The following is a 13,375-nucleotide window of genomic DNA, read 5'->3' on the forward strand; positions in this document are numbered from 1 at the left end:
CCATCTGTTCATCTCTCCCTCTGTTAAAACTGCTGGCAACTTCTGATCTTTTTCCTGTATTCAAGCTTTTGTCTTTTCCAGAAGGTCATATAGTTGGAGTGATATAGAAGGTAGCCTTTTAATCTTGGCTTCTTTTACTTAGTAATGTGTATTTATGGCTCCGTTTATTTTTATGACACATTACATTTTTCAAAAAAATCACATTCACTTATTCACTATAACTTTATTGAGTTCCAGTGATGCCACCAGCCGTGTGCTAGTTGCTGATTATACAAAATTAAGGTTCAATCATACCCTAAGAGTAACTCTAGTATAACATTTTTAAGACACAAAGATAAATGAATTATCTTTTATTGGTTAGGCATATTTTTATAGTAGTTTTATGGGTTTATGAAAATGAGCAGATAATAGCGTAAATTTATGTTATGTGATTTTTACCGTAATAAAAAGCAAAGATACAGAGAAAGTACAGAGAGTTCCCACCTACCCACTCTGTGCCTCCTCCCAGTTTTCCTTATTATTACTATCTTGCATTAATGTGGTACATATGTTATAATTAATGAAATGTTTAACATTAAAGTAACATAAGAGTAGTTTTACTATACTAAATTTCTCTGTTTTCTGCCTACTCATCCTTCATATCTCCTGCCTCAAATCCCTCTTAACCAGAGACGTTTTAGATATCTACATCTATATTGTTGCCTTTTGCTAAATATCATATGATTATAATCAGACTGTCTTTCCAGCCCTGTTTCTTTCAAATACTAATGTGCAGTTAGGGTGTCTTCTTGTCTATTCTTGGCTTGGTACCTCATTTCTCTTTATCACTGAATAATATTCCATTGTGTGGATGTATCCAAGATGTCCATTCCCCTATTGAGTAAACATCTTGGTTGCTTCCAGGTCTTGGCAATTATAAGTAAAACCACTATGAATGCTGTGTGTAGGTCCTTGTTTTAATATAAAATGCAATTGATGGATCATATACTAGGACAATATTTAACTTCATAAGGAACTATATTGAAATATCTTTCAAAGTAACTGCAACATTTTATTTTCCCTTCAGCAATGAATGAGAGTACATGTTGTTCCATACCCTTGCCAACATTTCTTGGTGTTAGTATATTGGATTTTAGCCATTCTAGTAGGATATACAGTTATTCCAGCACCATTTGTTGAAAAGCTATAATTTCTCCACTGAACTACCTGTATTTCTTGGTCAAAGATCAATATGCTATTTTGGGGATTACTATTTGTGGATCTATTTTCGGGTTCTATATTCTGTTCCATTCATCTATTTGTCTGTTACTTTATTGATACCATACTGTCTTGAATAATTAAGCTTTATAGTAAATCATAAACTCAAGTGTCATTTCTCTGATTTTATTCTTTTCAAATATCATTATAGTTTTGCTGGATCTTTTGCCTTTCCTGATAAGCATTACAATCAGTTTTCCAATATACATAAAACAACTTACTGGATATTTTATTGGAATTGTGTTAAATCTACAGATCATGTTGGGAAAAGCTGACTCAACAATATTGAGTCTTTCTATCCATGAATATTAAGTAGCTGCAGTTATTTAGAACTTTCATTTCTTTCATCACAGATTTACAGGCTTCCCCATAAATATTATACATATTTTGTTAATTTATGCATAAATATTTCAAGTTTTCTTTGTTCTCAATTTAAACAGTGTTGTCTTTAAAATTTTAAATTCCAATTGTTCATAGTTGGCATATAAGAAAGCAATTGACTTTTGTGTTCTAACATTGTAATCTACAATCTTGCTGTAACTGCTTACTAATTCAAGGAGATTTTCATTGATACTTTGGTATTTTCCCATATAGAAAATTATGCCATCCACAAAGTTAATTTCTTCCTTATGAATCTGCATATATTTTATTTCCCTTTCTTGTCTTAATGCACTAATGCTTCCAGTATGATTTTAAGGAGGTGGAGTGAGATAAAGGAAATAGCCTTGCCTTGTTCCTGATCTTAGGAGGAAAACATTAAATTTCTCACAGTGAAGTAAGATGTTAGCTATAAACTTTTCATGATTTTATCTGATTGTCATAATTTAATAATTTGTGACTCTACTTTTATTTTCTTCAACTCTGGATAGAGGTTTGATGTGGTTTAGATATGAGGTAACCCCCCAAACTCATGCTTGAGACTGCAAGAAATTTAAGAGGTGAAGTGATTATTAGATTATGAAAGCCATAACCTAGTCAGTGGATTAATTCACTGATATGGATTAACTGGGTGGTAACTGTAGGCAGATAGGGTGTGGAGGGCATCGCTTTGCCCTTTAGTTTTTGTCCCTGGGGAGAGGAGCTCTTTCTGCTTTCTTATTGCGTTTTCTTGAGCTTCTTCTTTCTGCCACACCCTTTTGCCATGGCTTCTGCCTTACCTGGGGCCCAGAGCTACAGAGTCAGCCAGCTGTGGACTGAAGCTCTAAAACTATGAGCCAAAATAAACTTTTCCTCCTTTAAGTTGTTTTTGTCAGGTCTTTGGTAACAGCAACAACAACAACAACAACCAAAATTGACTAAAACAATTTTCATCAATTTTATTGATTTTTTTCAAAGAACTAGCTTTGGGTTTTGTTGATTTTTTTATATTGTTTCCTACTTAAAATTTCATTGATTTCTGCTCTGATTTTTATGATTTCTTCTGCAAACTTTGGATTAAATTTGTTTCCTTTTCTAACTTTCTAAGATAGAAGCTTAGTTTGTTTTAGATCTTCCTCCTTTTCCAGTATATCCATTTGCTGACATCAGTTTCCCTTTATGTACTACACTTACTGTGTTCTACAAGTTTTAAATTATATTTTCATTTTAATTTATTTCTTTTTTAATATTTTTTCGTTGTCAGTGGACCTTTAATTTTTTATTTACTTATATGTGGTGCTGAGGATCGAACCCAGTGCCTCACACATTCCAAGCACTACCACTGAGCCACAGCCTCAGCCCTTAATTTATTTATAATTATGATTAAATTTTTCTTGAGATTTCTTCCTTGACCATATTTCGAAATGTGCTATTTAATCTCCACTCTGGAATTTTACAGTTATATTTTTCTTACTGATTTCTAGTTCGATCTTATTGCGGACTGAGAGCATGTGTTGCATCGTTTATACTCTTTGTATGGCTTAGAATGTGATCTATTTGGTAAATGGTTTATATGAGCTTGAGAAACATGTGTATTCAACTGTTGTTACATGAAGTATTCCATAAATGTTTATTAAATCCTTTTGAAGCTGGTCAGTTCAACTATGTCCCTACTGATTTTCTGCCTACTAAATATATCCATTATTGCTAGTAAGGTATAGAAATTTTCAACTATAATATTTGATTCATCTATTTTCCTTTGTAGCAACATCAGGTTTGTGTCAATATTTTATATTCTAATACATGCATACATAGTAAGGAATGTTATGTATTTTTAGAAATGTCCCCTTAATAATGGAAGGTTCCTCTTTATTTCTGATCTGGTTTGTCTGAAATTAATATGTAGCTTTGTACTTAATTACAAATATTTCTAATATGGTCTATCACTCTCTATTTTTTAAATATGTCTCTGTCTTTAAAGTTAATTTCTTATAAACAACAAATAGTTGGTCCTTTTTCTTTTAACCACTTTGACAATCTCTTTTACTTGGTGTAATTAGATCTTCCACATTTATAGTGATTATTGATATAGTTGGTTAAATGTCTACAGTATTAGTATCAGTTTTATATTTATCTTTTTCTTTTGTCTTCTATTCTTTTTCTTCCTTCTCTGGTTTTAATTAAACATTTTATATTATTAAATTTTCTCCTTTCTTATATCACTTACACTTAAACATTTTTGGTAGTAGCTTTAGAGTTTGCAATATACATTTTTAACTAATCTAGGTCCACTTTGAAATAACAGCACATTCTTTCACATGTAGTACTGGTGCTATAAAACTGAGTATTCCCCATTCATTCATTCTGTCTCTTTTAACTCTGCTGTCATTAATTATGCCTATGTATAAGCTATAATGAACATATCATTTCTATTGTTTTGAATTACCTTGCCTTTTAAGTCAATTAAGAATAACAAAAATATACAATTTTACTTTTATTTTCATTTAGCCATGTTCTAACACTCTTCTTTATGAATATTCAAACTTCTGACACATAAGATTTTCATTTTCTCTAAAGATATTTTTTTAAATAGAGAGAGAAGTGAGAGAAAGATTTTTTTAATATTTATTTTTCAGTTTTCGGTGGACACAACATCTTTATTTTATTTTTATGTGGTGCTGAAGATTGAACCCAGCACCCCGCGCATGCCAGGTGAGCGTGTTACCGCTTGAGCCACATCCCCAGCCCAAGAACTTTTTAAACATTTTTATTTTCTACTGGTAACAAAGCCCCTCACTTTTTGTGTGTCTAAAAAGTTTTGTTTTACATTAATTTTTGAAGAATAATTTAGGCAAATCATTTTAGGTGGGTGGTTGTTTCCTTTCAACACTTTGAATATATCACTCCAAATTCTTCTTTTACAAATTGTTTTTAAATAAAAATCTGATATTGCTTTTATGCTATTGCTCTGTATATAAAGTATTTTGTCATTGTTTTGTTTCTATTGGTGTCTTTCAAGACTTTTTTGTCTTTGATGTTTTAAAGTTAAATATTGTGTTACACTCTTTTTCATTCCTTTTCTCTTTGCATTTCAGTTCAGCATTTCTGTCATCATATGTTTAAGTTTACTGATTCTTTCTTTGGCTACTTCTCATCTACAGTCTGTCAAAAGCATTATTCATTTCTGTACAGTGCTTTAATTTCTAGCATTTACTTTTGACTCTTAAAATTTTCATCTCTCTTGTTCTATTACTTATCTATTAATGTATATTGTACAGTTTCTCCATCAGAGCCCTTAAAATTAATCATAGATTTTTTTTTATATTTTCAGTCTCTGATATATCTATAGGGGCTTTTGTCGCTTAATTTTGTTGCTTTTTTGCATGCTTTGCAATTTCGTTATTGTTGTTGTTGCCATTGATCTTGTTGAAATCAGATAAAAATGTATTGGATTAAATAAACTGATATTAATAGGCCTTTAATGTGAGACTTTCTTTTTATCTGGCTAAGGGTTAGGCTATGTTTGCTGTTCATTATAGCTGCAAGTATCAAAGAATAAAATTTCCTCTGGTGTCCTAGTTTTTGTCTCCACTGTTTTGCTAGAAATGGTTTCTTAAACAGGGTCTGAGCTTTGCAATTATTTCAGCTAAAGTCGTTTGTTATCACATAGGAGTCTGATTGAGATGGTGGCAATCATTCCATAATTCTATGATGAAGTTTCAGTCTTTTAATGAGCCTATCCCCCTGGACTGTTATCATCATAAATGTTTCTCAGGTTCACCTCCCTTTAGGTAACACGGGAAAGCTAGAGGGGCCTGAAGTTGGGTGTTTCGCTTTTCCCTGTTAGGTTAGGCCTTGGTAAATTTTAAATAGTTTAGGTTCTGATAAACTAGTTTCCCCTGAAGGCAGGTTTTTGAAAAGGAGAACAGAATGTTCTGGGCTCATTTTTTAAATGATTACCTTTTCCTTTCTACCTGCCTGAAGCATAAGGGGACCTTTATCTAATTTTCACCCTGAGAACTGGTTCTGCTCCTCTAGGCTCTAGGCAAAACTTATGAAAGTGTGAGGTCTCTAAGATTATGTACCATGGAGTTTTAAATTCTTAAGTTCAACCACAATGAGCCTCTAGAAATTAATCAATTTCATTTTTTTAAAAAATTTGTCCTAACTTATGCATAAAAACATAAACATGGTACATATTAATGAAATACAATACGATGAGTCAGTACATGAACTCATTGCATTCGATTGTAATCTAAGTGTTTCTGCTGGTACTGGCACAAACTCTTGAGATTTTAATACAAGTACACAGTGGGCAGGAGTTTGTCCTGTGACTTCAATTACCTAATGAATCTAAGAAGAGTTGATAATTTTCCATTAGTTCAATATATTTTTGTGTGAGGAAGGGAGTGACGATTTCCACACTCTAGTTAGAACAATTGGTTAAAAACTAATACTAGAAAGAGTATGGAAATTGTCACTCCCTTTCTCACATAGACACAATATCTTTATTTTGTTTTATTTATTTATTTATTTATTTGTTTTTATGTGATGCTGAGGATCTAACCCAGTGCCTCACACATGCTAGGCAAGTGCTCTGCCACTAAACTACAATCCCAGCCCCTAAACTTACTTTTGAAAGTAGCAATTTCTGTCCCCCCAAATTATTTTCCCTTGTTCACTACTACAGTAAGTTGCTTTAAATATTAATTATTGGACTATTTCATTGTCATATCATCCCCATGGATATATGCATGTGTCCAAAACTCACCAAACTGTGTCAAGTACATATGTGCAATTTTTTAGTATATCAATTATACCCTAAAGAAGCTGTTAAAAATAAATTCAAGGGCTGGTGCTGTAGCTCAGAGGCAGAACACTTGCTTAGCACATGGAAGGCACTGGGTTTGATCCTCAGCGTCACATAAAAATAAACAAATAAAATAAAGGCATTCTGTCCATCTACAACTACAAAAATATTTTTAAAAAATAAAATAAATTCAAATGTATGTGGCTCATCCCTCCCCACCCTATGTAAAGCCTTTTAATGATATATTTCTGAAGTCATTTGAAATACATCCCAGGACTCCCTCACTTGTATCCTCCATTCAACACCTATTTCTTTAGTGTTTCTCTTTCATGCATTTTGCAAAAAACATGCTCCTATCTTCTCTTATAGAAAACTCCCCACATTTCCTTTTGTCTACCCAGTTTCTTAAGTCTTTTCTAACTAATTTAGACAGTATCTTCCTCCTTTGAAATTCTTTTATAAGCATGACTGTATCACCCTGCTTTACTTCACTTTTCCTATGTTTTCAACTGTTTTACTTTTATCTACTCATTTGAATTTTAAAGCTTAATGGAGTCAGAGACCAGGATTTTTAAAGTTTACATTTCTCTTATACCAAATATCTCACCCATAGCTAGACACTTATTAGAAACTGACAAAGAATCATTGATGGATTGTTATATATCAATATTTGGTAGGAAATTATGACTGCTCTGCAGAGTGATTTGTAGACATAAACACCAACCTGCTATGTAATTCCAAAAAAGCAAGTCACCTCTAGGTTTTTAAGAGCTGATAATTAAGACACCTCATATATATTAATAGATGGACCAAGGATCATTTTTCAAATCCTCTCTCCAAATTCTTTCTGTAGCTTGTGAAGAGCTGTTTTTGGAAACTGCATTAGAAATGCAGAGGGAAAGGTTTGGTCGTGAGGAACAAGATCAGCTTTCGGCCCTGTGTTTGGCAGAGGTTGTGGCTGACTTCCCTGTGAAGCTTTAAATCAAACTGAATTTGTGGTGCCTAAGCAGCTTCTGGAACTACAGGAGGGTTATCCATTGCAGGTTATATAGAGCTAAAATAATTGAATATTATGAGATTTATCAGTAGTAGGGAGGAAATGCAGGGAGCAAATCAATGTAAACCTGAAGATAGTAAATTCCCAGTTTTTCCTTGAGGAAAAAATAGAGAAAGGGGAAACTATAACTTTAGTTAGAAAGAAAAACACTTATCAGAAAGACTAACAGTAAAATGTACTTTCAAATATTCAGTTAAGATTTCAGCAGCTCAGAAGGCTAGACAGGAGGATCACAAGTTCAAGATCACCCTCATCATCATAGCGAGGCCCTAAGCAACTTAGTGAGACTCTGTCTCAAAAAAATCAGTTAAGAAAACCTTATACTCGCTTTATGTACAGTGACAGTACATAAATGTCGTGGACAAGAGAAGACTTAATTGAACTACAAATGCTAGTATTCTAAACTCTCAGGCATGGACATTGTTGGAAGAAAACAGAAACAGAGTTAATTTTAAAAGCATGTCTACTATAAATAAAATTTAGACTTAAGATTTCACTGGAGATTCTCAGTGTCTGGAAACTCTCTTCCACCAACCCTACTTTAAGCCCTTCCTTCTCTCAAAAGCCAGAAGATATTAAGCCAAGTCAACCCGAAATATCAATAAGTATAAGTACAAATATTTTTGTAGAAGTCAAAATCTAAATAATCTACCTTCAGATAATGAAATGTTTATATTCAATAACATTCCTTTGCATCTGTAGAGTGCTATTTACTTTTCAAATCACTTTAACCCATTTCATTCTCACAACAAAATTAAGCATATGAGTTTTTTTCTCCAACTTAAATATGAGTTAAATTAAAGCAAAATTTAGTTAATGATTTTTTAAGGATCCAGCTTGAGTTTCAGTGAGAGGCCTGTATTTAGAACCCAGCTTTTTCCTGAGCACAATTGCCTTTTCCAACTTATGCACAGTACTGATAACTCAGGGTTCCTCCCTACACTCATATTCATATGTCCACAATGAAGATAAGAAAAATACATTCTACTGTCATGTGTAACTAAAGAGAACACATAAAAATTAATAAATAAATAAAGGGCAAGACAGCACAAAACAACAACAAAAAAGAATTACTTTCAGTTCCCCATTTCATATGAAATATTTTATTCTTACAAATCTGTGTATGTAAGGACATGTACTAGAACCAAAATGCAGGATTGCCACAACTTTGTCACATGACTGGCTCCCTCTTTGGAAAAAGGCAGCAGAATAAAGAAAAGGCAGTAGGGTACCCAGTTTCATCTTGCTCAGGAGGTAATACATTGCTAGTAAGAATATAACCCTTCAATACTCAAAAGCTGCACCCCTGAAAAAAGAGTTCTGGAAAATCAACTTCTCTGCAAAGAATACCTATTCCTGGCTATTATACACCCTTTGCAACTTCATTTGAGAAAGCAAAAACCTGAATGTCACATAAAGCATGTTACTTCCTGTGAGTTGGCTAAGCAGAAGGGTAATTGTGGAACATTGTCTGGAGAAATCAGGGCCAAGGTAGAGGTGGGATGAGCATCACTGGGGAGATTAGGGAGCCTGCCACATTAGTGCATTAAACAACAAGCAAGAGAAAAAGCTTCTCACTGATATTTGAAAATTGAAGGCCATTAAGCATCTTTGGTTTACTTTTCATATGGCAACCATTTTACTGCCTAAAACTCTGACCTCTAATAACAAAACCTATACTTCTAAAAATTTGTTTTTCCTTCATATCATAATATAAAAGTATCCAATTAGTTCTCATAAAATCAGTTTAGAATGTGGAAGCTAATGTTCCATCTTTTTTTGCCACACAAACCATGTTGGCTTCATTTATCATGCTAATATTTTGTATTACTGAGTTCCTCACTTCTTTCTTATTTGTCCTTCAGTCAAGATACACTTTTGTATTTTCTTATTTGAGGGTCCACATACACATACATCCAGGCAAAACTCTCTTGTGGCCATCATAGACTTAGGATGGGAGGATTGTGTAACGATTTGTAGACTACATGGATGCTTTCTACCCAATACAAACTGATTAAAACAAGAATACTGTCTTTATTTCAGACTCCTCAAAGAGCATCTTGGAGAAAAAGAAGTTGAGTTGGCACTCATTTTTGATTCAGTGGTGGAGGCTGACCTGGCTAATTATACCTGCCATGTAGAAAACCGAAATGGACGGAAACACGCCAGTGTTCTTCTACGTAAAAAGGGTACTTATTTTTATAGCTATAACTATATTTTGTTTAGTCACAAATAGTTTAAAGTTGTATGTTTAATAGTTTAAAGTTGTATGTTTTCTGGCTTTATTGTATCATAGAGTATCAATTTCTGTTAATCATTTTGTGTCTTCAAGGAACAATATTTCTCATTTACATAAAATGCCTATGATCTTCAGTATCACTAGGAAATAAATAAGTAAACTAAGCATTATTATATGTTAAATCAGTTGAGATGAAATGTACCTGATTATAATCATGTTACATTAAATGGAATCCACAGATTCATTCAATATTTTGTCTGTATTTCACCTTCATATATCTTATGTTATTTAAATATAATGATAGGAATTGTATGAAAAATTTGAAAACCATATGAAAAACAAAGTTGCTTGTTTATTTTCTGACTAAAACTTAAATAAAATAATTAATAGTGTCCTATAACCTTTCAATTATTAACATAAAGTTTATAAGCTATATTTTGTAATATAACGTGGTGTTAAGAGGCCTTTCATAGGTCAATATATTTCTAAATAATTTGGCATTTATAGAGATCCCTATCTAGAATCAGGTCTAGGTTGGATAAAATGTTTATAAAGGACAAAGAAAAGAAACTCTAAATTTACAGACCTAGGAACAATCTCAGCAGCTAAAGAAGTTTCTAAATTGGCTCTTACCTTGCTATGACTCTTGATTACTGCAAGAGGCTAAATACTTTGTGTGTGCATCTGGCAAAAGTTTTGTAAATGTAGCAGAACAAATGTTCTCAATCAGTGTTCTTGTTGCCTAGGCTATAGAGCAAAAGAACAATTCAATCAGCAAGGTCACCATTTGTACATCCTGGCCAGGATGGAATTTCTATTTTCCAGCCAGCCTTAATTCTTGAGCATGACCAGAAGCTCTGGAAGAAAATGAGAAGTGTCATTATTCCAAGAATAATGCTTCTCTCTCTCTAGCACCATTTCTTAACTCTATTGTACTTGATTCTTTCTTAAAATAAAGGAGTACTTAAGTATAAATGAGTCTAATACAGAAAGTAAAGTCAGGAGATCCAGGTTCAGCCATATGGTTCAGTAGGATTTTTTTTGTCTGATTATGATTCCTGAATATTAGCTTTCTCTTCTGTAAAATAGGGGTTATAATATCTACCTTCTTGATTTACTTTGAGTTCAAATGATAATGATATAATGGATGTGAAACTTATTATGCTTAAATAATTTTTTATTATATGAAACTTGCATAATTCCCCCTATGTTCTCCTATGTATTAGGAAACCACTTAGTCCACCTACATGAAGGGCAGGCACTGACCATGTCCAGGTACCTTATAGCAAAGATCACTTCGTTCCTGTCCATTTCAGTCTTATTTCATGTTCAGAGATTCTCCAAGCCAGAGATGCTGCTGTACTTCTGTACCTTTAGCAATTTAGGCAGTATCTGGCCACTAATAGGTACCTTGAATATATTCTGGTCAAATAAATAATTAAAATTATATTTAGTCATTGAGGATTCATGTATAGCAAGCACCATGCTTATTGTGAAGAATAGACTGCTGAATAAAATAGATATCCCACAAGTCTTGTGGAGCTTGTAGTCTTTGTGGAGGTAAGAATGCAAAGAAAGCCATACATTAAATATTAAGAAAAAAATTCACAAAAGATATGTAGTGTTACAATTAGAAACCTCCAATTAAGAAAAATATTGAGGGTACTATAATTTAGCCAGTGGAGACAGGCATAGTCTTATATTAGTTTTCAAATAAAGTCATCACTCTTTAATAAGTAAAACAACAAACAACAATCCATAAAATTTCTAGAAATCTGATTCTGTCAAATAAGACACTCTGTAAAACTCTGCTACCTCCTATAGTTTCTACAAGTAAACCTATCTAAAATTATGAATAATTGATGATATCAATTCTCATCCTTCTAGTATTTAAATATTGGGGTTCCCAGGTTTCAGGTCTCCTTGCTCATTGGCCAGGTAATTTCATTCAGCCTCCATCATGTTTTTGCTTACCATATATGATGAAAACTCCAATATTTATATCACTAGCCAGGATTTCTCACCTGAACCCCAAACTTGTATATCAATTTGTCTGCTCAACAATGCCATTTTGAGATCTAGTATCCATATCAAATTTTGCTTTCCCCAAACAAGATTTCCAATTTCTCCCCTCTACAAATCTCGTCCTTCAGTCTCCTTCTTTATCTCCATCACCATCCTTCTGGTTGCTCAGGCCAAAATTTGTGAAGTCATTCTTCACTTTACCTTTTCTCTACCCACATCCTGTATTGAGCCCATCAAAAAATCCCATGTCTCTACTTTCAAAGCCTATCCAGAATCTGATCACTTCCATCACTGCCCCCACTGTATTCTGATGGACCAGCACAAATTGAATGAAATCCCAAACCTGAACTATGACCTATAAGGCACTTCACAATCTACTTATTTTTCCTCTTACTTTCTACAACACTCTGTCTTAATCATCATACACACTAGCCCCCTTTCTATTTCTCATGCTCATTAAGTACAGTCCCACCTCAAATACTTTACACAGGCTATTTCCTCTTCCAGAAACACTCTTTCCTCAGCTATCTCCATGACTCACTCCCTTATTTCACACAGTTGTCTTCTTATATATTACCTACTCATTAGGTCTTCCCTGGCAACCATTTATGAAATATAATTAGCTTAATTTTATTTTTTCTCTAACTTGCCTGATTTCTTTTTATTGTTTTCATTATATTTGATATTATAATTACATATTTGTTGGCTTCTTTTCTTCTTCCCCCGCTACAAATAAATAGCATGAGAACAGGGACTTTATGAGCCTTATATATCATTTTACCCCTAGTATATAAAAAACAATAAGTGCTCAAAAATATTTGTTGGATGAAAACTCTCCTCACAGAGGACCAGGACAGTGGGGGTAAGAGAAAGAGAAAAGGATTAATACAGAGAAAATTTGATCTGTGCTCTTGTCTTAACTACTGTCTTCCCTGGTTTACCAAAATACATGTTTTCCTTTCAAAAATTTTTACTTTCCAAGTTTTTATTCTCTTATTTTTGTGTGTGTAGTGTTAGGGATTAATCCTAGGAGCATTCTACCTCTGAGCTATAGCTCCAGCCCTCTTTTGTTTATTTGTTTGTTTTGAGAAGGATGTTCCTAAATTGGCCATCCTGGCTTGATATTTGCAATCCTCCTACCTCAGTCTCCTGTGCCACTGGGATTACACTTGTGTCCCACTATGTCCACCTATACTTTCCATGTTTTGTATTGAAAACTCAAAGTCCTCGGGGACTAGGCAGTTAGAGAATGTTTTTTAAACAGCCAGATTAAAAAAAAAAACATAGATTAAAGAAAACATCTCTTGCTTTAAAGAGGGAAACCATTATTTTGTTCTAGAAGATTTTTACCATGCTTACTAGAATGTGGGTTCATGTATATGAGAGCTTGAAAGTTTTCAAGAAGCTGAAAGGCTGATTATGAAACATTTTCATTTTTAAATATTAATATTCATTTTTTGAAACATTGTGAACTCCAACAAAACAATTTTTCACTCACAGTACACCAGTTTACCCTCTCCATTCTAGGTAACATTTATTTTTTTTTTTCACTTTTTCATCCTTGCAAAAGGATGCAGTTAATCTTTTCTCATTTCATCTTATTAGCAGCTCTCAAAAATATGGTAGAACC

The 13,375-nt window shown here is 33.2% G+C and overlaps 1 protein-coding gene across 1 annotated transcript in view; it reads left to right on the plus strand.

Moving 5' to 3' along the window:
* Positions 1–13,375, plus strand: part of Il1rapl2 (interleukin 1 receptor accessory protein like 2) — a 521,635-nt gene that overhangs the window by 484,976 nt on the left and 23,284 nt on the right. The window contains exon 8 of the mRNA XM_071606080.1: positions 9,525–9,670. Coding sequence (XP_071462181.1) covers positions 9,525–9,670 — 146 coding nt within the window. The remainder of the gene's footprint in view (positions 1–9,524; positions 9,671–13,375) is intronic.

This window comes from Marmota flaviventris, chromosome X (assembly GCF_047511675.1).
Source record: "Marmota flaviventris isolate mMarFla1 chromosome X, mMarFla1.hap1, whole genome shotgun sequence".
Classification (NCBI taxonomy): Eukaryota; Metazoa; Chordata; class Mammalia; order Rodentia; family Sciuridae; genus Marmota; species Marmota flaviventris.